A 26201-nucleotide genomic window follows, 5' to 3' on the forward strand; every position below is an offset into this window, starting at 1 on the left:
AATATATAAAACACAGGTAATACGAATATAACGTATAAAAAAATAAGAATAAATGTGAACATATTAATATTAAAATTTAATATAAAGTAGGGATGTATGTATGGTTAAAATAAAAAATAACTGAATTAGGTTAAATTCCACACACGATAAGTAAATAAAATCTTAATAATTATATAAAATAAAATAAAAATTGATATTTTATAGCGCGGAAAAAAATGGCGCGCCACAATCACGAGCGCGCCGTGGGAATTGGCGACTGTGGCAGCGCCAACGGAGTTTTTTCATTTTTAACCTTTTCACCGTTGGGCCATTTTCGCCGATGCAACTTTCTTGTCATTCTTCCGCTTCAATTTTCCGAGAATCAAACAGTTCCACCCCCAGAGACGTCGCCATTTTCATCATCACGCTCATTATATATACGGCCAATTCAATTTTATCGCTTTTTTTCATGTTACCCAATTCGCTAATCCATTGTTCTTGACGAATTTCACTTGGAATCTACATTATGCGACTGGATTTTTGCCGGATTTAAGGTATGGAGGACAAAGAAACTGAAATTCTTTCACGATTGGCTGCAAATCATCTATTTCTTGGCCAGTTTGAGCCTCTCCGTGCCACTATTGTTGCTCTTAGAGTTAGGAATCCCGAACTCGCTCTTTCTATACTCCAGACGATCGTATCTCGATCTGGTCGATTCGACAATGTCACTTGGTCGCCCTCTTGTTCGTCACCGTCTTTGTTAACGTACTTAGCGACCCTTGAATTGATTCAGTTTGATAACGCTACGTCGATATGGGGGTTCGACCACGAAACGCTGCGGTTACGAGCGGAATTCTTGTTATTAGTCCAGAATTTAATCGACCAGATAGTGGGAAGCACGAGGAAGATGCTCGAATTGGAGAGCGTAAACAAAGAAGGAGGAGAAGAAGAAGTTTCGACCTTAAACGAAACTGTCGAGGAACGGGCTGATTTGTTGCGTGTCGAAGAGGGAAAGCCTGAAGATGTGCCGTCGGAAATCGGTGATTGCGTGCAGGTTTTGGGTAAGGTTTTGGAATTGGGAGTGAAGAGATTGATGGTAGAAGGTGCCGATGCCGAAGTTGACGATAGGCAGAGTGACGCTAGTCCCGCGACGGTGGGATCGGTTAATGAAGAAGAATTAACGTGTTTGAGCAGAGTAATTGGAGATCATGCAGACGCTTTTGATGCCTTGTGTTCGAACATTCAAAGACAGGTTGGGAGTTCTCAGAGTTATGGCCCAAGTTTGGCAATAACAGTGCGGAGTAACAACGATGGAAATGTGGGATTGAACGATGAGGAAGACGTCAAGTGTTTTTCTTCAATACAAAGATGCGTTCAGACAACCCATTTGGACCATTTGAAGGAGTGCCTGAAGAATGCGGATGTAGATGGTGCAATTTCTCGCATTCGTTTTCTTCATGTTGAGCGTGGATTGGACGAATCTGAGTACCGGTATGTTGAATTAAGATCGATTCTCAACTTAGTTACTTAAGTAAAAGAGATGAAACAGAAACCATACTGGCAGGTTTCTGGTATTTCATTTTACACTTGAATTGTTCGTCGCCCCATTTTGATTTTCATTAACTGTGATAGCCCATTTTGATTTTCATTAACTGTGATAGTTTTCTCATGATTCTTTGTTGCCTGTGGGTATTTATCTTCACTTTTATTCAACTCTTATATAGCAAGGTTTTCCAAGACCTTCTGAAGATTATTTTGGCGCAAAAGGAGGCATGTGAAGGCGACTACGATGTTATGGGAGGAAGACTGCTTTCAGTTTACGAAGAAGCGCTTTCATCAAATTCCAGACACCTCGTTGAAATGATACAAGTAATTTGTGCGCGCACTCACTTGCATATGAGCCCTTTATCTTTCCTGACCAGGAAAGCTCTAAATGGTACAACATTGTTTTTAGCAAGACACTGTAGTTAAGGTGACAGGTAGAATAAATCTCTTTTTGTCACAGATTATTCAAGATGAGGTGTTAGCTGAAGAGATTGAGATGCATAGAGGGCCCGATAACAATCAAATTCCACTCCCAATGCAACGCTTTCTAAGTAATATAATGGAATTAAAACCTGAAATGAACTTGGACGAGAAGACAGCATGCCTAACAAAAGCAATATTTTCTTGCATGAGAGACTTGTACCATTATGCTCGTGTTTCTGGATCACATGTGCTGGAATGTATAATGGATGCTGCTCTCTCTGCAGTGAAGAGGACAGAGCTTCAAGAAGCTAACCATGTTTGTGCCTCGGTTTTGCTTCTAATGGAATTTAAAAGTGTAGAATTCATTGAATTTCTTTTGTTTGTTGTCTCTGAATCTCACTTGATTAGGAAACTTTCTTTCTTAGGTTCTCTTATTGTTTCCTCGCCTTCGGCCTTTGGTAGCTGCTATGGGTTGGGATTTACTGTCGGGTCAATTAAAAGAACGAAGGGAGTTGATGCAACTACTGTGGATCAGCAAGTCACCTGACTTGCTGCAGGATGCATCTTCTGAGGTTAAATGTCAGTTAGAAGATGTGAGCTTTTCCATGAAATTGATTTCTCTTGACTGTGTATGATGATAAAAGATGTCAATGAGATGACATATGATGCTTTGTTTCCCGCAGATATCTTGTGTGGAACATCTTTGTGACACTTTATGTTACCATCTTGATCTTGCTGCATTTGTTGCATGTGTCAACTCTGGTCGATCATGGAGCTCAAAATTCTCATTATTGCAATCTGGAAAAGGGCATATGGTTGGCAGCAGAGTAGATACTAATTCAGACCTTTTTGTTGAGAACTTTGTATTAGAAAGGCTCTCTGTTCAGAGTCCTCTTCGGGTGAGTGTTTCTCCCATGGCTTTTGAGAAATCAATTCAGAAGCTTTCAATTGCATTCCTACAAAAAATCAACTTTGTTTCGTTTTATTGCATTAGTATGGGCATGATATCTCAATTTGATGTTTCTGTGATTTGCCCTGTTAGGCTTTTGGTAATTTAGACCTGTCTTCATCTTATGGTGTTGTCTCTTTGAATTTCTCAAAGCCTATCTAAACATCTAATGATGTAGTTTTCTTTGCATGTATTTTATTTTGGATCATGGCGTTACATGTTTGAAGAATCTTTTATGCAGGTTTTGTTTGATGTTGTTCCAGGCATCAGATTTGAGGATGCGCTTGAGCTGATTAATATGCAGCCAATTTCTTCTAGCATTGCTGCAGAAAGGAGGTAAAGTACTGGGGTTACTCTGTGTATGTTCGTCGATATGTTCTTTTCTTATGTTAGTTAGTAAGGCCCATTAATTGTTATTACTTTTTCTAGTTACCTGCGTTTCAATTTTGAGAACAAGACTTTTATGTTGTTGATGTAGTGGTTTTGTGGATTTAGTGCCCATGTTTCATAGTATGAACGAGCTGTTTTTGGGTTTTTTTGGCTTTTGCATTGTTGGCATTTTGAAAGGAGCAGCTGGCTTTCTCTGTTGATCTTGGATACCAGGATAACCCAATGTTTAATTTGACAACTGCCATCCGATCTTCTTCTTCCCTTCTCTCTTTGTTTTTTTGGATAGAGTTATCCAATCTTTCATTGGTTCTAATGAGTTAGTAATGTTCTAGTTAAAGATAAGGCCTTGTGTTTAAGTTAGAGATTAAGTGACAAGTTTCGATTTGCAAATATACGGCATGGGATTAAGTTTCCAAAAAAAAAAAAAAAAAAAATAGTGCATGGGACTTCTAAACTTGTGTGTATCCAAGATGTAAACTGAAGTTTTTAAGTTTTAACATACATATTTCTTTAAAAGAAGTTATATTCTTAATAGTTTGTCATCATGTAAGGCATGTGTTTGATGCTGTAGGGTTCTGAATTTTAGAAAATTAAGTTATATTCTTTTTATTTGTCACTTGGAGAATATTTGATTTGACACCAAGGTATAATTAGTTTTGATCACCGGATATCATTGTTTTGTTTTGGTGAATCACATTTTTTTCTCTTAATGTTCTATACATTTCAAACTGTTTAATTTTACTTCTTTTTCTTTTGGATAGGATCCAAGATATTGAACTTATGCACATGCGTTATGCCCTAGAATCAGCTGTTCTTGCACTAGGAGCAATGGAAAAGGGCATGACTGCTGAAAGAGATTATCATCAAGTTGCATTCTGCCATTTGAATGATCTTTCCAAGCATTTGGAGTCCATAGATAATATTGCACGAAAGGTTGTTTCCTTGTGGTTTGCCTTTTGTAACACACTCTGCATGTTAGCTATTTGTACTGGTAGTCTACCCTTGATATTGTTCTATTTCTAATTTAAGAACATAAGTGTACAGTTATCCGTAATTCCATCAGATATGGAAATTTGTCTCAGATTCTTTTTGAACTTCTTGGGAGTTAACTTATGATCGATTCATCTAAACAATGCTTGTGGGTTGTAGTGGCCATAGAAATAAAATGACCTTACTTGTGTCTTTTTCTTTTCTTTTTTCTTTTCTGTTTTTTAAAATGTTCAAATAAATGCTTTATTATTTATTGCAGGTACTCATGGTGAGCATCATTATTTCACTTTTGCATATGAATGATCTGTCACTCAATATGACACATTGCAATTCACCTGGGAGCCCTTCCTCATCACTCTATTCCTATCTGTCGGAACAACCTGATTTCACAGCATTTGAAGGGAGAAATAAAATGGTTATATCTTTCATAACAGTGCTATTTGATATATTGCATCGTAGTCTTCCATCAGATGTGATCCAAGATGATGATCTATCTAACTATGGTGCCCGTATGGGTGGAAGAAAGGCTTTGGAATGGAGAGTTTCCATTGCTACACGTTTCATTGAAGAGTGGGAATGGCGATTGTCAATCTTGCAGCATCTGCTACCATTATCTGAGCGCCAGTGGAGATGGAAAGAAGCATTGACTATTCTGCGTGCAGCTCCTTCCAAACTGCTTAACCTGTAAATTTTGTAGCTCTTATTTCACGAATTGCCCAGGATCAAACGTTCTAGTTTATGATATGCTTGTCTTGCTGGTGGTTCCTGTTGAGTAACTTCCTTGCACTTGTTTGGTTTTATCTTTATTCATTTTGTTATTATCATGTTGTCTTCCTTTTCTTCTTATTTAGTTCTTGAGGGGAAACTGAAACGTTGCTTGACCTGTGACCCCACATTTACTAGTTTCCTGCTATATTCTGCATTAACATTGGAATGGTCTCTTATCAGTAATAAGATTCCATATTTCCCATCTTGTCTTCCCCCAATGTGCGAACTACCAAGCTTCTGTGTTCTGGGAGCCTTTGGTGGATAAATTTAAACCAAAGCTCGATGAATGGATTGGAGATGCTTCCTCGATAGATTAGCCTTCACATATTTGGTTTTGATTAGTCTTCCAATCTTTTATCTCCTTCTTAGAGCTCCCATGAAAGTCATAAAGAGTATGACGGACCCCCTTGATATGATATTTTTATCACTGATGGGCTTTGACCTCCTTAAATGAGTTTGGTTTTGTCTTTATTTTTCCTTAGACATGTGAGCGATTGGCTTATAGAAGTCTTGAGGGGTTGGCGTGGTAAAAGCAAGGCTAAGATGTAAAGGAAATATGTGTGACCTTCTTTGACATCTTTGGACGGAGGGAAACCATGTTTCACGTCTTGTTGGAACATGATTAGCTCCTCGTTTGGCTGGTACATTGCCCTTCCAGGAGAGCCTTAACAAAGTTAATTGCAACTTTTTTAGAGCTTTCCTCTGGTCTATATGGAATGAATTACTGCATACTCAAAAGACAAAGAATGAGGCTTTGATAGTTTCTTTTTTTGAAAATCTCTCTTTTTTGGCTCTCAAATGGTGTAAATTAGCACCGATCTTTTGTAATTGTAGCCTTCAATTTTATCCCATTGGAAAGCTTTTCGTAATCTTCTTGGGTTTGGAGAATCTTCCTTCCAATTTTTTTTTTAAGTTTATATGATCAATGGACTGATTCTTATCTGAAAAACAAAAAAATAATACTTTTTCTTTTTGTATTATTTTTTTGTAATTGTTGCAATATACTTCGGTGGTGTTCAAACCATCGAAAATTCTTTTGTAACTAGAGCCTTATGATGATTATTAACAATGGACAAGCTTTTCTTTTGTAGTTCCTTTGGCGGGGGTTTATTCTATTCCAGCCCCTATGCTGTTCTTCTGTAACTCTCTTTTAAATATATTTCCTTGACTCTCTTGTAATGAACAAATGTAGGGGTGAGGATTTCAACGTTCGACTCTGGAAGGAATATATTCCTTACTTGCCAAGTTATGCTGAATGTCTCTTATTAAAAATAAAATAAAAATAAAGACAAACTACTAGAGATCAATTCATCATTTTGGAGTATTTTGACATGAGAGAAACAAGAAAAGTTTCAAAGCTAGATATTGTTAGTGGTATGTGGTAGGAGGTTTAGAATGTTACGCACTTCAATGTTTCTACTTGGTTTGAGGATATTCCATTTTTCTGTTGGGGTGCCTAGTAACTAAGGATCTCTGACAGATGTGGACTCCTTGTATTTGCAGATGTATGCAGAAAGCAAAATATGATTTAGGAGAGGAGGCAGTTCATAGATTTTCATTATCAGCAGAAGATAAAGCCACGCTTGAACTAGCTGAGTGGGTTGATAATGCTATCAGACGAGTATCCGTACGAACCACCTAGTCAATGCATAATGTCTGGTTTTACTGGTTTTGCATTTCAAACTACAGCATGTGCTTTAGCTATAAAGAATTAACTGAGTCTATGCCTCGATCAGTAAATATTACTAGTTTTGTTTATTTATTATATGTTCCGCATGTTTTCAAATATTTTCCCTTTTCAAGTCTATGCATCTATTCTTAGTGCATGAATGTGGTGTTTTCTTTCTGTTGCTTATGTTATACGTTCCATGGAATATATTTTTGCTTATTCATAGTGCATGAATGTGGTGTTTTCTTTCATGCTTAATTTTTGTGGTATTTCTATGTTATTATTTGGGTGGTCCTTATTTTTTATATGTCTTGCATTCTCAGAGTCTGGATTGTTAATGTACTTTTAGGAAGAAAATGATACGTGGTTTGTTACTATGATAATTTTGTTTTTTTTTTTCAACTGTCACCTTCAGCTTTTTAATAGTTATTCAAATAAATTTAATCCTTCTATAATATCTTTTTCATGAATTTTTCTTTTCTTATATTTGTTCTCTAATGAATGTGTACATTCTAAGATTTGTCAATGAAGAGACATTTGAAAAAACAATTTTTTTTTAGCTTCTTTTAAATAAATTAAAACTGGCCACAGAGAAGTTTAACACACACCTGAGCTGAATTTTTTTTTTTTTTTTTTGAGGATTTGAACCTCCACCTAAGGATAAGAGTACATGTCAATTGCCAATTACCTCACAGATAAAGAGTACATGTAAATTGACACATGAACCAAGACTATTATTGAATCAGTTTCCGGATAAGTCCAAAAGCAGCAACAAACATTTCATCTCTTGTTTTACTGACATTTATGTGACTTAATTTGGTACTATCCTTGTTTTGATCATGCTATCTCAAATTATTCTATCTTTTTTACCCAGATGGAAGACGTCATGTCCCGTGCTGCTGATGGGATTTCTGCAGTACAAGAGATTGATTTTTCCTCATTACGATCACAAATAGGTCCCTTGCCTGTAGTACGTGCTCCTTTACCCATTTCCTTTTTTACGCCAAGGCTTGTGGTTTAAGTTTAATTGAAAAGAAAAGATATGAGGTTCCAAGTTATTATCAATGTCATCCCAATGTATTAATAAACTCACATGCAAAGAGTTGGTGTTCTTTTTATCTAGTAAGCCCATTGATATTTGATTTCCTTGCCAGATTCTTCTATGTATTGACATTGCCACAACTTCTGTACGAAGTAAGAAGATATCCATGCAGCTTCTTGATCAGGCATTGCTCTTACTCCGTTTAAAACACTTCTTTTATTTTTCTGGTCATACAAATTTGATTTTTTTTTTTTTTTTTTTTTTTTTTTTTTTTTTTTTTTTTTTTTTTTTTTTGCATGTTTACCTTAAATCCATGCACTTTGCAAGTTGAATGAAACAGCTTGAAAAATGGAAAAGGAATTGCTATAAGTTGCTAGTAATCTCGTTAATGTCACTTTGTAAAACTTCGTATGGTTAGAATTTGTCATTATTTAATTTAGTTGATAGTTCTAGTTGAGTTGGAAGTATCACTTCATTTTGTTTATCCAATTTGATATTGAGCAATCACATATTACTGAAAAGATGCATTTATAATTTGAGCAATATGTAGACAGTGAAATATTGAAGTACTTAATTATCATTTTGTTCCTTGTTCTCTTATGGAGCCTCAGCTATGATCCCCTCCCCTCAGGTGGGTGGTTTGGTTGGGGTGGGGGTCATTACAAGGAATTTTGGAATATAGGTCTGTGGAAATATAGTTTTTTATGCAAGGAACATTTGCACTTTTCGTCCTGTAGGTTTGGTAGACAAATCATAGTTTTTTTTTTTTTTTTTTTTTTTTTGACTGCTAAGGAAAAACAGAACTTTTATTATTAAGAACAACATAAGAAGACACAGAAGGTAGCTGACAGAAACGAACTAAGGTGGCAATTGAAAACCCAACCCCATTTATGGAGGTAGAGGTCAATTATCTGCAAGCTAAGGAATATCTAAAAAGACAAGAGGACGAAGAAACTGCAGAAGGGAGGTGTTGGGTGTAGAAGTTCATAGCCTTCAAAACCTCTTTCTAATCTGTAAATCAACCCTGGAAAATTCTTCTGATTCTTACTGAAAAAATGCTCCCACAAAATAAAAGTTTGGTTTTCATCTTATATCATCGTTGTCCTTCTAGGTCAAGTGATCTTCTTTCTTTAGTTTGGAGGTCTTCTATTTGATTCCTCCTCTTTTTGCCTTAGAGGTCCCTCGTCCTTCAGGTCTTTGGGATGTTGTCTCCATTTTTTATTTTTTTTTGGCATCCTAGTACATTTAATCCCATTTGTTATTAAAAAAAAAAAAAAATGTAGAAGAAATTACGAAGGATGATGGGAAAAGGATACTTCCAGTCAAAATGCACTCTCAATAAATTTTGCAGCAACTGCAGAGCTTAGAGAGTTTGGTTGAAAAGATGCTGGTGTAAATCCTCCTTCCCTTTCTTTTTATTACAAACAAATGCTGAAAGGGAGCGCCTCCAAAGTCTTTGTTCATTTCCCTCTTCAATTTCTCTTAAAGTTTCAAGGTTTTTACCAGTTAAATGATTTACTTCTGTTTTGTATCTTTTGCAGGCTCAAACTATGCTATCTGAGATATATCCAGGAGCGTCTCCAAAGTCTGGATCCAATTATTGGGATCAGATCCTTGAAGTGGGAATTATCTCTGTTTCAAGGCGTATTCTCAAGCGTTTACATGAGTCCTTGGAACAGGTGATTATTCATTTATCATGTAATTTATTTTATTTGGTGGGTTTGTTATTTTCTGTTCCATGATTTTAACTTGATGATGTATTCTTTTTTAAAACAAAAGACAAAACCTTTTAAGGGGGTGAAAGAGACTAATGCTCAAACATATAAACTCCAATAGGAGTGACATAACTGGAATGGATGCTAAAGAGTCAAAACTTTTGACTTGATTATATTGTTTTGGCTGGGTCTCAAGGCTTCTTCTTGATGTTCTCTTTCTGATGTGGGAGGATCTCAAGCACCGTTCCGGCATCCTAAATGGCTCTCTTGGTCTTTAAATGTACCCAGTATTTCCCATTGATCGTGAATATTTTTTTTCATCTCAACATGATTGATGGAGGTTCCTCGCCTTAATTCACTTACAGATAGATGGAATGATAATGAATTTGTCATAAGAAGCAAAAGAGAAGGCTACATATTGATTGGTCTTGCCACGTTCTCCCTTTACAACTTCCACAAACTTCTTAACAGGATTCAATGTAAAACACTCCTTGGAAGGAGCCTTTGAAGGAAGTCTTTAACAAATCCTTTTTGGTTCAGTCCAGAATGAATATAAAGAACTTCCATGCTGTCAGAAGAACTCAAGAAAGGAGAACCTCTAATACCGTATTCACTAGCTAGATAAACATTCCAATGATCCAAGATGCAACAAAACTAAAAGGACTTAGAACTATCCTCCTCAATTTAATTTGTCTGTTCCTCCCTATTTATCATGGGAACCAACTCTAAAGGTTTTGTTTCCATAGAACACACTACCTCTGATGGGGAAAAAAAACGTCTTAATTTCTTACAAGTGACAGGGAATTAAAGATCATTATCACTGAATAGGAATGATTTGAGAGGTGAAGTTTTCAAGAGGTTCCTAGTCTTTGCCTGAGATATTACATATCGAAGATTGATATTAAAGATATAATGTTATCTAAATACTTTTCATATTTGGTTGCATGAGTGCACAAATATAGGTCATATGCAACAAATCACTCGGCTTTGCATTATGTTTGAGCACATTGCACAAGTAGACTTATACACTCTTCTCTGTGATATCTTCTAGGAAAATTCTCCATGCCTTCAGGCTATTATGTCCGGTGAGATTATTATTTCTTCAGTAGAGGACTCACAACGTCAAGGGCAAAGGGAACGTGCTCTTGGTATGCTACATCAAATGATTGAAGATGCCCACCAAGGAAAGCGACAATTTCTGAGTGGTATTTTCTGCATTGATTAAATTGTTAATTTTCTTCTTTTCGCCTTACCTATACACATGATCTCATTCTCTATTCATGTCTTATGAAACCTAAGGTAAGCTTCATAATTTGGCAAGAGCTGTTACTGATGAACTGGAACACCATTTTCTCAAAAGTGGGGAAAACCAGTCTGCCAATCGGAAGGTTATTTCTAATTTGAACAAGGATGGGGTTCTTGGTCTTGGGCTTAGAGCTGTAAATCAGGCACATTTGAGTTCCTTAGCTGGAGATACCAGCATGCAATCAGTTGGTTATGATGTGAAAGAAGCTGAGAAGATGCTATTTGGTCCGTTAAGTACCAAACCCTCGACATATCTATCACAGTTCATTCTCCATATTGCTGCAGTTGGTGACATTGTGGATGGAACTGATACAACTCATGATTTCAACTATTTCTCACTTGTGTATGAGTGGCCTAAAGATGTAAGTATCCCTTTTCTTCTTTCCTGTTACATGGTGGTCCGATTTTTTCATCAATATATTTGTTAGCTATTGCATGACATGGTCCTCAGAGTGCTTGTAGAATCACTTAGGAGACATAATTGTCTAGTTTATTGTTCAAGATTAGATATAGTAGAATTTAGTGGATCAGATGCTACATTATCTTCTTGAGACTCGGAAGTTGAGTTCCTTTTCTATTTGAAACCTTGGAGCAAAATTTCTGAAAGTTGCATAGAATCCTAGAGGTTATTATTCACTTAATTGTCAATTTTACTCGCACTAAAGCTATGCTGTTTAGGAAAGGCATGTTATGTGCTTAATTATTCAGAATTTTGCACAGACGAATGATCTTGGATGACAATTATTTTCTTTGTTCTTCTTTTGTACAATGTAGCTTATAACTCGACTTGTTTTTGATCGAGGGAGCACTGACGCAGCTGGTAAAGTTGCTGAAATAATGAATGCAGATTTTGTTCATGAAGTGATTTCAGCATGTGTGCCTCCTGTTTATCCCCCACGATCTGGTTGTGGATGGGCATGTATTCCAGTTGTTCCATCTTGTTCAAAAGGTAGTTCTGAGAATAGACTACTCTCACCTTCAACAAAGGAGGCCAAGTTAAGATGTGCTAGAAGTTCATTGGCAATGATTGGAATTCCTCTTCATCCTTTACAGTTGGATATTGTAAAACATTTGGTTAAAATATCTCCAGTAAGGGCTATCTTGGCATGCGTCTTTGGAAGTAGTATATTACACAGTAGTAGCATCCCTATTTCAAGCTCCTCAAATGACAGCTTACAGCAGGCGCCTGATGCTGACAGACTCTTTCTTGAGTTTGCTCTTGATCAGTCTGAGAGGTTACTATTTCTTATATCATTTATTTTACAACTTAACTCTCATTTTCCCATTTATGTTTATTATTTTTTGAACTCTGAAGTAGGTTCCCAACTTTAAACCGGTGGATACAATTGCAAACCAATCTCCATCGCGTTTCAGAGTTTGCTATAACAGCAAAACAGGATGCTGATGATGTTTGTTTTAAGCCTGACACAAGGGCGTCCATGAAGAGACTTCTTGAGCATGACAGTGATACTGAGTCTGAGTTTGATGAAATCGTCAGTAGCAGTAAAACTTCAGTGCCTTTACCAGGTATAAATGTTCAGGATGGTACATTTCAAGATGGTTGGTGTCATTCCTCAAAATCTGATATTGATGAACTTGATACAACAACTTTCCTATCGTTTGATTGGGAGAATGAAGAACCTTATCAGAAAGCTGTCGAGCGGTATTGTAAATCGTTCTCCTTCTTGTTAGTGGTCATGAATTTCCTTTTTGTTAGCAATTGACATGAAGATACCTCTAGATATTTCAACAATTTACGTGTTCAGCATGTTAATATTATTGATTTCTGTATTATCTTGTGTTTGGTAGTTGTTCTAAATATGCAGAGTGGGTATTTTCCTCAAGAATCTTTACCCACTTCATGTTACAGGAGAAAAATGTTGGTTGGAATATAATGGAATTGAAGGGTTTATATATACATAAACAAGCAAAAATTTTCATTAAAGAAATGAAGCCTCTTATGTTATAATTTTAAGTTAGCGTCCTATGGTAGAAAATAATAACCAAAGTAGCTACAACTACTTGAAGCCTAGATAAGATCCATTATAAATGGAGTTTTTGTCAGATATTCTAAAATTGAATAATCTAGTTATATTTATATATATGTATATACATATGTGCCATAGTTGACCTATCTTTCAATTTTCTGTCGCAATCTTTGTAATTATTTGAAATGAAAGTTTATTGTTGGTAAATAAAAAATATATCATGAAGTTCTTCGGATAAGATGTGTTAGTCCATACTAAAAAAACTGTAAACCAGCCAGCTCAAGGAAGAAATAAACTTGGAATTGAATAATCTTTTAGTTTTGACCAACATTAGAATATGAAATCTCCTCCTTTTCTTGATGGTTCGACCACTTGAGCTACAACTTGTTATTGCTCTCCCTAAACTTTAACTCCTGCAAGAACAAAACCATAATAGTTCTCCTGAGTTTTTTTTGGGGTAAGAAACTGAGTTTTCATTGAGAAAAAAATGAAAGAAGGGTATACAAAATAACGGTCTTCAAAAGAAGTGGATGGATCCCCAAATAAATACAAGAAGGGCTTCAATCCAACAAAATCATAATTACTAAAGTTGATAGATGCCACTAGGAAGCATTAAACACCGTCCCTTTCTAGACCTCCTCACTAGATCTCTCAGCCTCTCCAAAAATCCTGGTATTCTCGAGTCAAATACCATAAACAATAGCAAAAAAAAAAAAAAAAAACAATAAAAACAAAATCNAAAAAAAAAAAAAAAAAAACAATAAAAACAAAATCTCTCGCCACAAAATTTGTCCTTGCTCACGTCTGCTCCCTTCAAAAAATACACTTTAGATGTGTATCCTTCCTCTGATATGTAGAACAGATTGATGGGGCAGTCTGGCTATCATCGATCTTCCTTGGTTTCCGTACTAGCACCATTTAGAAGGTGTTCTTTCCCATGTTGCCATAATAGCACCCATTTAAAAGGTTTTCATGTTTCTTTTATGTTACCCAGTTCTTCTTAGATGCATTATCATTTGATCCGTACCAAGCTAATTGCATATCTTACCAGAAATAATAGAAAAAAAAAAAGATAGAAAATCATTATCTATGCTCCTAATAAAAGACACACATGTTGCCAATGGTGCTAACATAGGTGCAGCTCAATAGTTCAGGAATTTCTACCTCTTCTAGGAGGTTGTGGTTGTGAATCCTTCTACTCCACATGTGATGTAATATTCTTAAAAAAATAATAAAAAGAAATACACGACATGATGCCTGTTTGGTTTGTCAGTTTGTTTGGAAATTTGCTTCTATGAGTTTTGATGTTCAAATTTACTGAATTATGAAATCAGTAGTTGATTGATTGGGAGGATGCCTACTTGTGTAGTCATACTGATCATTGCGGCTCCTTCATTTATCTCAATTAAAATTTGGTTTCTTATATATATAGATAAAATAACTTCTAACAAAGTGTTGTTGTTTTTTTAATTTAAATTTTATTTTATTTTTAGAACAGCTTAATCGATGATGGCCAGTTAATGGATGCTCTTGCTATTTCTGATCGATTTCTACGTAATGGAGCCTCTGATCGATTGCTTAAACTGCTGGTTGAACATGAGGAAGAAAGAGATTCAATTTTTAGACAATCTCAACATCATGGAAACTCTGGTACCTGGAGTAATAGTTGGCAGTATTGTCTACGGTTGAAGGATAAACAATTAGCGGCTACACTTGCCCTTAAGTATGTGATGTCATAGAAAATTTTCTCCCATTATCATCATAAATTCTAGTTGATCTCTATAATTACGAAGGTGTTTGAGCTTATTGATTTCTGATGCTTTAACTCTCATGCTTGTTACATGTGCTCAAGTTGAATAAATACAAGAATTGTTTCATATCATCATGCTTGGTTCTTCTTTTTGTTATTATTTCCCAATGGGAACATGATCTTTTTGCTGCTTTCTGGTCACTAGAAATTTCAGAAATGTATTTGGACGATCACCTCCTTAAAGACTTTCAAGTTATTAATTTAAAGAAATATGCTCATGATAGTGTAGCATGTTATTCAGCCCTCCTATACGTGGTCAAAATTTTACGAGGTTGGAAATGATTAATTTTTTATTATAAATTTCCATTACAGGTATATGCATAGGTGGGAACTGGATGCTGCTTTGAATGTTCTTACTATGTGCAGCTGCCACCTGCCTCAATCTGATCCACTTAGAAATCAAGTCTGACTCTTAGATTTAGTCTGTTTTGGCCTTTGCCGCTTATTTATGGATTACTCTCCCTGAGCCAAAACTGATTCCTTTCTGCTTTTTGGATCAATCAAATGGGACATGTAGGTGATGCAATTCAGACAAGCTTTGCAGAAATACGGCCATATATTAAGTGCTGATGATCACTTTAGCAGCTGGCAAGAGGTCACAAATATCTGTTTTCAGAAATTTACATTTTGAGTGGGAAAATAGACTAAAGCCATTTTTCTGCTAGGGTTTTTTTTAATCTAGAATAGTATTTTAGTTCATGCTGTTCTCTTGGAAATCAGGTTGAAGCAGAGTGTAAGGAGGATCCTGAGGGCTTGGCTCTTAGATTAGCTGGGAAAGGAGCTGTTTTTGCTGCTTTAGAGGTAGCTGAAAGTGCTGGACTATCAATAGATTTACGCCGAGAGCTACAGGGAAGGCAACTTGTGAAGCTTTTGACTGCTGACCCACTCAATGGTGGAGGTCCTGCGGAAGCTTCACGCTTTCTTTCTTCACTACGTGATTCAGATGATGCATTGCCTGTGGCTATGGGTGCAATGCAATTACTACCCAATCTTCGTTCAAAGCAGCTTCTGGTAATAATTGTATCCTGGTCTAACGTTTAAAGATTGGCCGGACCTCTTTATTCTAATTTATATTCCATTTGTCCCTTGAATATAATTTCCTTTCTATTTTTTTCCAAAGGTTCACTTTTTCCTGAAGCGTAGAGAAGGAAATCTGTCCGAAGTTGAGGTATCTCGTCTTAACTCCTGGGCCTTAGGTCTTCGTGTGTTGGCTGCTTTGCCACTGCCATGGCAGCAAAGATGTTCTTCTTTGCATGAGCATCCTCATTTGATACTGGAGGTTTTGCTGATGAGGAAGCAACTGCAATCTGCTTCTTTGGTATTATAACTCTCGACTTTTAGTACTCTTTTGATGCTTTGCTAACATCCCTGTAATTGTATGCATCTGGTGGAATGCTGACTTAATATCATCCCAAGCATTCAAAGATAACCACTTTTAAGTTTCTCTGAGATCAAATCCGATGATCTATCCATGTGCAGATTATAAAAGAGTTTCCTTCTTTGAGAGACAACAATGTCATCATTACTTATGCTACTAAAGCTATTGTTGTCAATATCAACTCTCCACCTAGAGAACATCGCGTATCCATCTCAGCAACAAGACCTAAACCAAAACCAAAATCAGGAGTGTCTGCAAGGTCCTCCTTCACTACAAGCCTTAGTAATTTTCAGAAAGAGGCTCGTAGAGCATTTTCATGGGCTCCTCGAAATAATACTGGGGAGAAGGCTGCTCCAAAAGAGAGTTACAGAAAAAGAAAGAGTTCTGGACTTGCACCATCCGAAAGAGTTGCATGGGAGGCAATGACTGGAATTCAAGAGGATCGGGTATCATCATATCCCACTGATGGTCAAGAAAGACTTCCTTCTGTTTCAATTTCTGAGGAGTGGATGCTAACAGGCGATACTGAAAAGGATGAAGTTGTTCGTGGATCTCACAGATATGAAAGTGCCCCTGACTTTACTCTTTTTAAGGTATGACAGGGTGCTTGATTAGGAAAATTGGGTTCCTTGTAGGAGATAAAAGTTAGGTCGTGGTATCTTTGTTTTCCATAGATGTACATCCCAAAGCTGGTTCTTATTATGAGGTTTGATTTTATGGGGGAGAGTGGATAAGGAGCACCTTTTTGATTTCTTTTATTTTTTATGCGTCTCTGAAAAAATAATATTTTATTGAAATAAATGGGTCATGAATAAAGGTTTCTATATTTTCTATAAAAAGAATAAAAAGTAATTATAAAGTTTTAGGAGCATAATGCATCCTGAAAACAGTAGTAGATTGCTGAAGGAAGTTGCATTTGATGGGAATGAGCAAAAAGAACAAAGGAAAACAAAGTCAAAATCTAAAGATTTATATTCTTAGAAGAACTACAGGTAGAATATACAATTTGAGTTCAAGCAGCTTCAGCACCTTTCGTTTTATTTGAAAAGATGTCATTACTTGTTTCTTGTCAAATTAGCCATCAAACTGCAGAAACCTAATAATATGCTTACTAAAAATAGGCCAATGGTAACTTTTTTCTTAAACAGTTATTAGAACGTAGATATTTACATTCTTCAGTGAATTGTAAGGTTATTGACATTTTTTCTTGGATATTTTCAGTGTTGTTTTTACTTATCCCGGGCAATTTTGGTTTCAGAAATGAAATTTCCCTGTGTGCATTCTGCTGCACGTCTCAGTATTTTTTTACTCTTTATGTGTAGGCGTTGCTTTCTCTCTGTTCTGATGAGCTAACATCTGCCAAAAGTGCCATGGACTTGTGTATCAACCAGATGAAGAATGTGTTGAGCTCTCAGCATTTGCCTGAGAATGCATCAATGGAAATAATTGGTCGTGCATATCATGCTACAGAGACAATTGTACAGGTGTATTTTTTGTCATGTTCTTGTCATGATCTGATGATGCTGTGGCTTCTGAACATATTTTTTGCTTTTGGTAGAGAACTCCAAAATAGTTGCAATTTTTGGTTCTTTCCTTGCGTAACATTATAACTTAATGGGTATGTGATTACTGAAAAGAATCATTTCTCTGTGTTCAGGGGCTACTCTATGCTAAATCCTTGTTGAGAAAGCTTGTTGGTGGTACTGAATTACCAAGTAATTCTGAAAAAAGTAGGGATCTTGATGACACGTCTTCAGATGCTGGCTGCTCTAGTTTGGGTAGTCAGTCAACAGACGAGCTTTCTGAGGCTCATTCTCAGGCTGGCACATGGCTAGTTCGTGCTCAGCTACTTCAAAGCCTCTTGGGGTCAGGAATTGCTGCATCTCTTGACGATATTGCTGATGTGGAGTCATCTGCTCGTCTCCGTGATAGGTTGATCCTGGATGAGAGATATAGCATGGCTGTATATACATGCAAAAAGTGCAAGGTAATATGGATTTGATACTGTCACAGCCATTTCCTTTTGCAATGATGTGAAATATAAATTTTTGCTTTTGTATATCTCTCAGATTGATGTTTTCCCTGTTTGGAATGCATGGGGCCATGCTTTGATACGGATGGAACACTATGTGCAAGCACGTGTAAAATTCAAGTATTTATTTTTATCTTTTAAAAGGACCTACTGTTTTCATCTGGTTCACAGCAAGTTTTCAAGTAACCTTATTCTGTATTGTCACCAATGCTTCTCAGGCAAGCTTTTCAGTTGTACAAGGGGGATTCCGTGACTTTTGTACAAGACATTATCAATACAATTGAAGGAGGCCCTCCTGTGGAGGTTGCTACTGTTCGATCCATGTAAGATAATATTTGACTTTCAATTTTTCTCTCCTCTTTTTCTTCCATCGCTCTTTTGCTAGAATTTCCAATTCAAAGAAATAGAAACTCGAATGACGTAGGTCTAGGGCGGCTGAGGTGAAGAAAATAGAAAGCTGATAATAATATTTAAGAAAAAACGAATGCAAATGCATGTTTTCTTAACTATCATTGACAAATTTTATATAATAATGGAAATTTATCTATTGTAGTTATATTGTCAAAATAAATAGGATGCCATTCTGCTTGCATTAAGGGTTTTTATGGAAAACTGCCTAGAAAATATAATCTTTTTTTTTTCCTTTTTAAATTTTAAATTTTTAAATTTTATTTGAATTAGTAAGAGTCAATATTATTATGCAAACTGAATTCACTACCAACAAAGCTGTAATTTTTTAAAAAAAGGTCATTTATGATAACTCTCAATAGAAGGAAATATGGAAAAATACAACTATTTTGGAAATAGTTTCTAAATAACCCGTAGTATTTTTCCATTCATCTCATGTATTTTGGCTTGTGCGAGTGGCAACCATCTTTGACCATTCATTCTTGTAGCTGATTTGTATTTCCTTGAATCTAAACAATGGCAGGCTAGTTGATGAGATATCATTACGATTCTCAACAAAATATTTATTGAATACAATATAAGATATTAGATGTATTTCTGTGCAATCTGATGAAATTTGATTTCTTTTGGTGTTTCTTTGATCAACAAAAAGGAGAACCTGAAAGTCTTTCAATTTTTATTTCCCATTGCCTCTTTTGGTAGTATGCTTATTACATTTGAGCTATTACTTTCTGTCTTCTTCAGTTTGGTTGTCAATATAATTTTGGTAATTCCATTTTTAGTGTCTTCACTTCCACTTCTTCCCTAGCCTTTCTAGTGCTAGAAGTTGTTAGTTTTGACACATGAAGAGTTTGTTGTTAAACAATGCTATTCTATATATCATTTCAATTGAACCCCGTATTGTTTACATGACTCAGTTGCTTAGATGATTTGTTATCGAAATAAATGATAGAAATTGAATTGCAGGTACGAGCATTTGGCTAAAAGTGCCCCAACGATATTAGATGATTCACTTTCTGCAGATTCTTATCTCAATGTTCTACATATGCCATCAACTTTTCCTCGGTCAGAAAGATACCGATGGATTCTAGAGTCTGCAAATGATAGTTCACATTTAGAGTATGACGATGGACCTCGTAGTAATTTGGACAGCATTCGGTTTACTGAATGTGTTAGTTACATGCAAGAAGTAAGCCTAATCTGTTTGCATATATACTTCAGCTTGTCTTTAATCCTTGGCACTATGACTCCTGTTTGTGTTTTGCAATGCTTCTTGCCCTGATTTTTTTTTTTTCTAATTGTTACTGCTTTTTGTATTTTAATAATGATTTGAAGAAGGAAAGGTATGACATTAGCACATCCGTTTTCACGGTAGCGTGCACAATATGAGAACAGAAAGCACCCAATATTGGCAGTGAGTGCCCTTATGTGTTTATTGATTGGCCTTCCATTCTTTTCTGTGTGAATGTTTCTCCTTTCTTGAGTTTTATAGCTGGTTTCTCTTCTTTGTTTTAAAGGATAGAAAAGCCGAGTTTCATTTCTTCACGTCTCATTACATGATTAAAGAAGAGTTTCATCTTTTCATAGCTCCTTTTGTGAAAAAAAAAGATATTGAGCTTTCATTGAAATATCATAGAATATAAAACAACATACAAAAAAATGTCCAACAAAGATGAGCCAAAACCTATTGAAAGGGGCTCCAATGAAACGGAATAATGCCTGACCGATAATTATAAAAAGCCTTAGAAGCAAATTGTAACACATAAAGAGGTGTTGAATGTGTTATCGAAATTACTTCCAAGACCTTTTAACCCCTCTAAAAATGGTATGGTTTCTCTTTTAAGTCAAGTACCCTTCTAAGAGGTGTTGAAGACTGTTCTCAGATAAGATCTCTTCTTTCTGAGTTTTTTGTGAAAATGTACAGTTTACGGCCTCTTCTTGGAATGCTTTACACAATTCTTTTTGTAACACAGCATTCTCTCGTTATCTTATATTGGAGGCCCACCCTTTTTTGATTCTCATGTACTATGCTTAGGAATCCCTCATCTCTAGGGCCTTTTGCTGTCGGTTGCTTTCTTTTTAGTTAGTGTAGGAGGTTCTTTGCTTCTTATAAAAAAAAAAAAAAAAAAAAAAAAAAAAAAAAAAAAAAAAAAAAAATTGCGAAGAAACAAGCTTGCCAATGAACTCTACCCTTTATTCTAAAGGGAGGGAACAATCCAACCTTCTCAACCATCGTTCAACAATCTTGGTTATTAGCAAAAGAAACGTAAAAGAACTCCAAAAAATGAACCCAAATCGGCTACATTAGTGGCATCTCCAAAAATATATGATCAAGATCCTCCAATGTGCCTCTACAAATAACGTCTCATTAAATGATTTTTTCTTTGCCATTTTTTTCAAATAAACTGTACTTTTCTATAGTATATGTTTTGGGTTAGATTTATTTGAAATGAGATGGGGTCAGTGATACGTGCTTTTGTTCTTTGCAGTATGCACGTCAACTGTTGCTTGGATTTATGTTTAAGCATGGACATTACAGAGACGCCTGCATGCTGTTTTTCCCTCTAGATTCTGTTCCTGCGCCACCTCAACCCTCAAGTGTGGGAACTGTCACCTCATCATCTTCACCCCAAAGATCTGATCCATTAGCAACCGACTATGGGACCATTGATGATCTCTGTGATCTTTGTATTGGTTATGATGCTATGTCTGTTCTTGAAGAGGTGATTTCATTAAAATTATCATCTACTAAACCGGAGGATGGAGCAATGAATCAGTATATGGCAACCGCACTTGCTCGTACTTGTAACTTCTGTGAAATGCACAGGCATTTTAATTATTTATACGTGTTTCAGGTACCATTTTTTCCTCTTTTTTAAGACTTTAATTTTGAGGGATTGGGTCAATGTGGTGTTACCAAGATTTTAAGTTCATTTACTTGATGCCTTCCTATATTGAATAAAAATAATTAGCTAATGGGTGTAATGAAGCATAACAGTAGTTTGAAATTTAAAAAAACTGCCAAACTTGCTGAACTGTCTAGTACTCGAGTACTATCATTGGAACAAAAAGAACAATGAAGTTACTATTGTGATAAGTTTTGATTGAATGAAAATGAAATCTTGGCATAATATTGTCCTAACTGTGCCAAGATGGTTCCTCAAACCACTTTTTGATCTCCCATGTCTGTAAAATAGTGATTTCTTTATGTGTTGTCATGACCATGTTATTTAAGCCTTTTATATTGCTAGTTACCATGTTCCTTGCAGAAATATTTGGCAGGCTCTTAATTTTATCAAGTATTTTTCGTCCGGTTTTGTGTTTGTAGACAAAAGGAAAAGGGGGAATGATGAAGAATCTTCTTTTATCATTTTGTGTAGTCTTTAGTTGGATAGCGAACTTTTAGATCCAGTAGATCTAAAGCAAGAGATTCTGATTTTAAATCTGTGGATGATATTTACTTCCGCTTTTTTTGTAATAGTTCATGAATTAGATTTTGAGCCTAAGTGTGAAGGGAAGGGTTTAGAATGTAATAAAAGAAGATTACCTTTGCTAGCTTACCGTTTTGGGTACTCACGCCCCATTCACATTTTTTGCCCGGTTTTGTGGCTTTGTTGGCCCTTTTAAAAACAAGCACCTTCTAGGCATAATGTTGCTAGAACACTCGTGTACACACAAGCCAACTTGAGCATCACTCAGTTAATTCAAGTATTGTTTCTCGACCAAGAGGTTAAAGATTTAAATCAACACTCTAACATGCTCAACTCAAAAAAATAAAAAAAAGAATTAATAATGCTAGTGTACACAAAAGAAGTCACTCGAAGCCATGTACTTTAGTTGGCTTGTGTTCAAGCGTCTTGTTTTTCTTTTCAGCTTTTCTTCAAATTTTTTATTGTTTACCTCTATGTTACACAGGTATTGAAACAGGATCATGTTGCAGCTGGGCTTTGCTGTATCCAGTTGTTTATGAATTCTTACTCACCAGAGGAAGCAGTCAAGCATTTAGAACATGCAAAGGTATATCTTAATTATAACTCCTGTACTCCACTACTTGTTCAACTAATTTTGGCTTCATCATTCAATTTTCATTTTAAATACAGATGCACTTTGATGAGGCACTATCAGCCCGATATAAAGGTGGAGATTCTACCAAGCCTATGGTAAAGGGAGTTAGAGTGAGAAGTGCCTCTGAGAAGCTTTCTGAAGAAGGACTTGTCAGGTTTTCTGCCAGGATTTCAATCCAAGTAATGTCTGACGTCTAATGGATGTTATTGCTTTTCTTCAATCATATAATGCTAAAACTGGATTAATCTCCAAATAACATGTAATAATTTGTTTGGTCAGTGGTTAACAATTAACTTGAAAAGAAGTCTGGAAAAGTTGGAATATTTTGTCTTCGACGATTCTCTCACTATTACTTCATGTGAAAAATTATGGGATTCTTTGGTTGTTATTAAAGAAGAAATTGCTCGACTCCTATAAAATTAATACAGATAGATGTTTGTTCATTCCGATACAAGTTTAAAGTTAAAATCACAGACTGTCTTAGTAGTTGTATAGCGTATTTTAGTCATTGGTGGAGGTGCAATTTATACAAGCAATTCTAGAAACTCTTATGAATTTTTTGTATTCTTAGGTGGAAGTTGTGAAGTCATTCAATGATTCAGATGGACCTCAATGGAAACACTCACTCTTTGGAAATCCAAATGATCCTGAAACATTCAGGTTTTATTACCTTCATCAACGATGATTTTATTTTCCTCATAGTAATATGCAGTAAGCCAGTAACCACTTGATTTATTAGTGAAGATGATGTCTGAAAATATCCCAAGTATATAAAATTATAAGATGAATAAGAGTCAAATTTTGGCTAAAAGTACCTTGTGTGAGTCTCTGTGAATGGCTTCCTGAATGCTCTTACACTTTTTGTACATGTAATGTTCTAAACTACTTTTCCATGATTCATGAACAAGGTCTGCCATTTCACTCTTGATCTTTCCATATACATCAGAAATATTTCATTTCCAATCTGAGAATGGTTCTTTTTTAAGTAAAAATCTTATTGCTAAGAGTGGATCACAATGTTTAGAGAGATTGTGATAAGAGTCATATACCAAGACCCTTGTGCTTTTTACTATAATTTTACTCACGTTGTGTTATTAAATATTTTGTGGAGTTGTATAGCTCACAAGAAGCAAATGAAGAAATTCAATTGCTGTGTGTTTCAGGAGAAGGTGTAAGATCGCCGAGACCCTTGTGGAGAAAAACTTTGACTTGGCCTTTCAGATTATATATCAATTTGGTCTTCCAGGTAGCAATTGCATTGTGTTGGCTGGACAACTTTTCTTTTCTAATTCTTGAAATTGTCGCTGTAATTTTTCTATTGATGCTTTAACACCGTCTCCTGGTCCCTCCAGCCGTTGATATATATGCTGGTGTTGCTGCATCGCTTGCTGAGAGGAAGAAAGGCGGTCAGTTGACGGAGTTCTTCAGAAATATTAAGGGCACCATTGAAGATGGCGATTGGGACCAGGTAAGGGAATTGTACTTTTGTTCTATTGTATAACATATAACAGAATCTGTATGATGTTTCATCTCTCCCACATGTTTTAACCATGCTTGTTTTTCGGAATGGCAGGTCTTGGGAGCTGCAATAAATGTATATGCTAACAAACACAAGGAGCGACCAGACCGTCTCATAGATATGTTGACTAGCAGTCACAGGTAATCGATATGCACTTCTGTCTGATTTGTGTCCTTGTGTAATGACTGTCTTACATGAAGTTGCAAGAACTCCTTCAACAAGTAAAGGGTGTTTTGAATTATAGGCCAAGATTTGTTTTTTCTCCTTGGAAGGTTGGGTATGTTTCAAAGACCGACCGATTAACCCGAGTTTTCTTTCTTCTAATTATTAAATGTGTAAACAGTAAGTTATAAATAGGAGTTTGTTTGGAAGTAGCTTGAAAAGGGACATGGCATGTTATATCGGGTGGGATTAGAGAACATGTTCTTAGTAGAATTCATCCTCCTCCTCCTCCTCCTCGATGCATTATTTTGATTTGGCATACAATACAATTGCCTGAAATCCTTGTGGTACTCATGTTGTGTACATACAGAAAAGTTTTGGCTTGTGTGGTCTGTGGTCGTCTGAAAAGTGCTTTCCAAATTGCTTCTCGAAGTGGAAGTGTTGCTGATGTTCAGTATGTAGCTCATCAGGTCAGCCATCTTCACCACAAACAATCTATATATATATATATATATATATATATATATATATATATATTCTCTATGTTATCTCTTTCAAAAGAAAATCTGTAAATACTTTCTCTATGTTATCAACTATATGAATGTCCTTTAAATGTATTGAATGTATTTTTGTTTTCCCTAATGATGTTAATGTAATAGTGACCAATGTGGAGCTTATTTGTGATTTTGGTTCTTGATTTAGAAACAATAACTACTCATGTTGAGCTGTCCATCTCTCTTTCAGGCATTGCACGCAAACGCCCTCCCCGTGCTCGATATGTGTAAGCAATGGTTGGCTCAATACATGTAATCCATCTCAATCGAGCAGATTTTGCCTTTCGGTTTTCAACCTATACAGTCTCGCAACATCCATGCAACCATTTACTTGGTTCAACATCAATTGTTTTAGTAGTTCCAGCCTTCTAGTATGATAATGATAGAGCTTGTTTAAAGTGCCTCATAAAGAAAGAAAAACTCGATTTGCTTAATTAATCGGGATTCCAGTGTTTTGAGTAGAGATGTAATCGATCATATTTATTGGACGGTTTTGCTCGTCGAGGCTATTCAGTTTCTGCTACTAAAGATGTGATCACAAAGCTGAACCTGAAATTAAAAGAAATTAATAGATATATATATATAGCAAAAGGGTATTTTACTGTAAGAAGCGTTCTACCACAGGTAAAGAGGAGGCAGAGGAATGTGGCGCTCCACTCTTGTCACCTTCAGAGATCGGTTGGCTGTAGTTCTTTCTCTAGTCGCTAATGTCCTTTTCTTATTATTAATTACTATCCTGGCCGGCCATTTCGTTTTGGCGGAATTATAAAAGTATATAATATAATTAAGTTGCGACAATTTATTATTTATAATTCCAAAGTCAGCTTCTGATTAATCAATGTTATTCAATAAGGTTCAAAATATATTGTTTTTGTAAGAATTTTGTCGTAGTTGAAACATATGAATGTATGCATAAACAAGCTTATGTTCCTAAATTTGATTTATAATGAATTTTTTTTTACAAAAAAAAATGTCAATCATCGATTCATTTTCACAATTTTTTATGCGTAAGATAAGATAATCACATATAATTATAGTGGCCACCAAAATAAAATGATAAATACACACACTAGGTGACTAGGATGGAAATTGGTCAAATAATTATATAATGGGAAAAATAAGTATATATATATATATTTTTTTTAATTTCACAAATAAAAAAATAGAGTGAAAAATGGACTACCTAAGAAAACGGAAGAAAGTTAAAAACTGTGGTTATTAAATTTCAAAATCTAAAAGAGAATATGAACATAGATTCATTGTATAAACCAGTTAAAGAAAAAGCTTGTCTACTACAAAGTTTAATTTCAAAATGCAATTAATTATGTCAGACACGAGAGGGTAAAATTGGAAAAGGAATTTAAGTTGAAAATAGAATTAATTATGGCAGACACTAGAGGGTAAAATCGGAAAAGGAAATAAAATATCTAATTGCTAATTGATCTCAGCAAGAAAGATCGGACATAAAGTTGTAAAATTCTACGATACACAACAAATCTATAAATATTTT

At 35.6% G+C, this 26201-nt stretch overlaps 1 protein-coding gene across 2 annotated transcripts; it reads left to right on the forward strand.

Annotated features, from left to right (window-relative positions):
• Positions 1-291: 291 nt before the first annotated feature.
• LOC111476590 lies at positions 292-25391 on the forward strand. 2 transcript variants are annotated; one of them, XM_023120310.1, is made up of 36 exons: positions 292-1470; positions 1704-1848; positions 1985-2263; positions 2373-2540; positions 2631-2846; positions 3138-3232; positions 4048-4219; positions 4536-4960; positions 6548-6671; positions 7588-7683; positions 7868-7939; positions 9297-9434; positions 10522-10675; positions 10770-11137; positions 11550-12010; positions 12094-12438; positions 14262-14486; positions 14886-14976; positions 15091-15168; positions 15294-15584; positions 15694-15891; positions 16053-16544; positions 17274-17435; positions 17609-17938; positions 18021-18103; positions 18202-18306; positions 19358-19580; positions 20881-21246; positions 22307-22408; positions 22492-22635; positions 23028-23116; positions 23620-23702; positions 23809-23924; positions 24030-24115; positions 24508-24607; positions 24882-25391. In XM_023120310.1, the coding sequence occupies exons 1-36, from the start codon at positions 536-538 to the stop codon at positions 24945-24947; spliced, it is 7623 nt and encodes a 2540-aa protein (XP_022976078.1). In that variant the 5' UTR covers positions 292-535; the 3' UTR covers positions 24948-25391. The 2 variants fall into 2 exon arrangements, with proteins under 2 accessions (XP_022976078.1, XP_022976079.1); XM_023120311.1 differs by lacking the exon at positions 292-1470 and having other exon boundaries at positions 1823-1915.
• Positions 25392-26201: the final 810 nt, after the last annotated feature.

Source organism: Cucurbita maxima, unplaced genomic scaffold, assembly GCF_002738345.1.
Source record: "Cucurbita maxima cultivar Rimu unplaced genomic scaffold, Cmax_1.0 Cma_Scf00003, whole genome shotgun sequence".
Classification (NCBI taxonomy): Eukaryota; Viridiplantae; Streptophyta; class Magnoliopsida; order Cucurbitales; family Cucurbitaceae; genus Cucurbita; species Cucurbita maxima.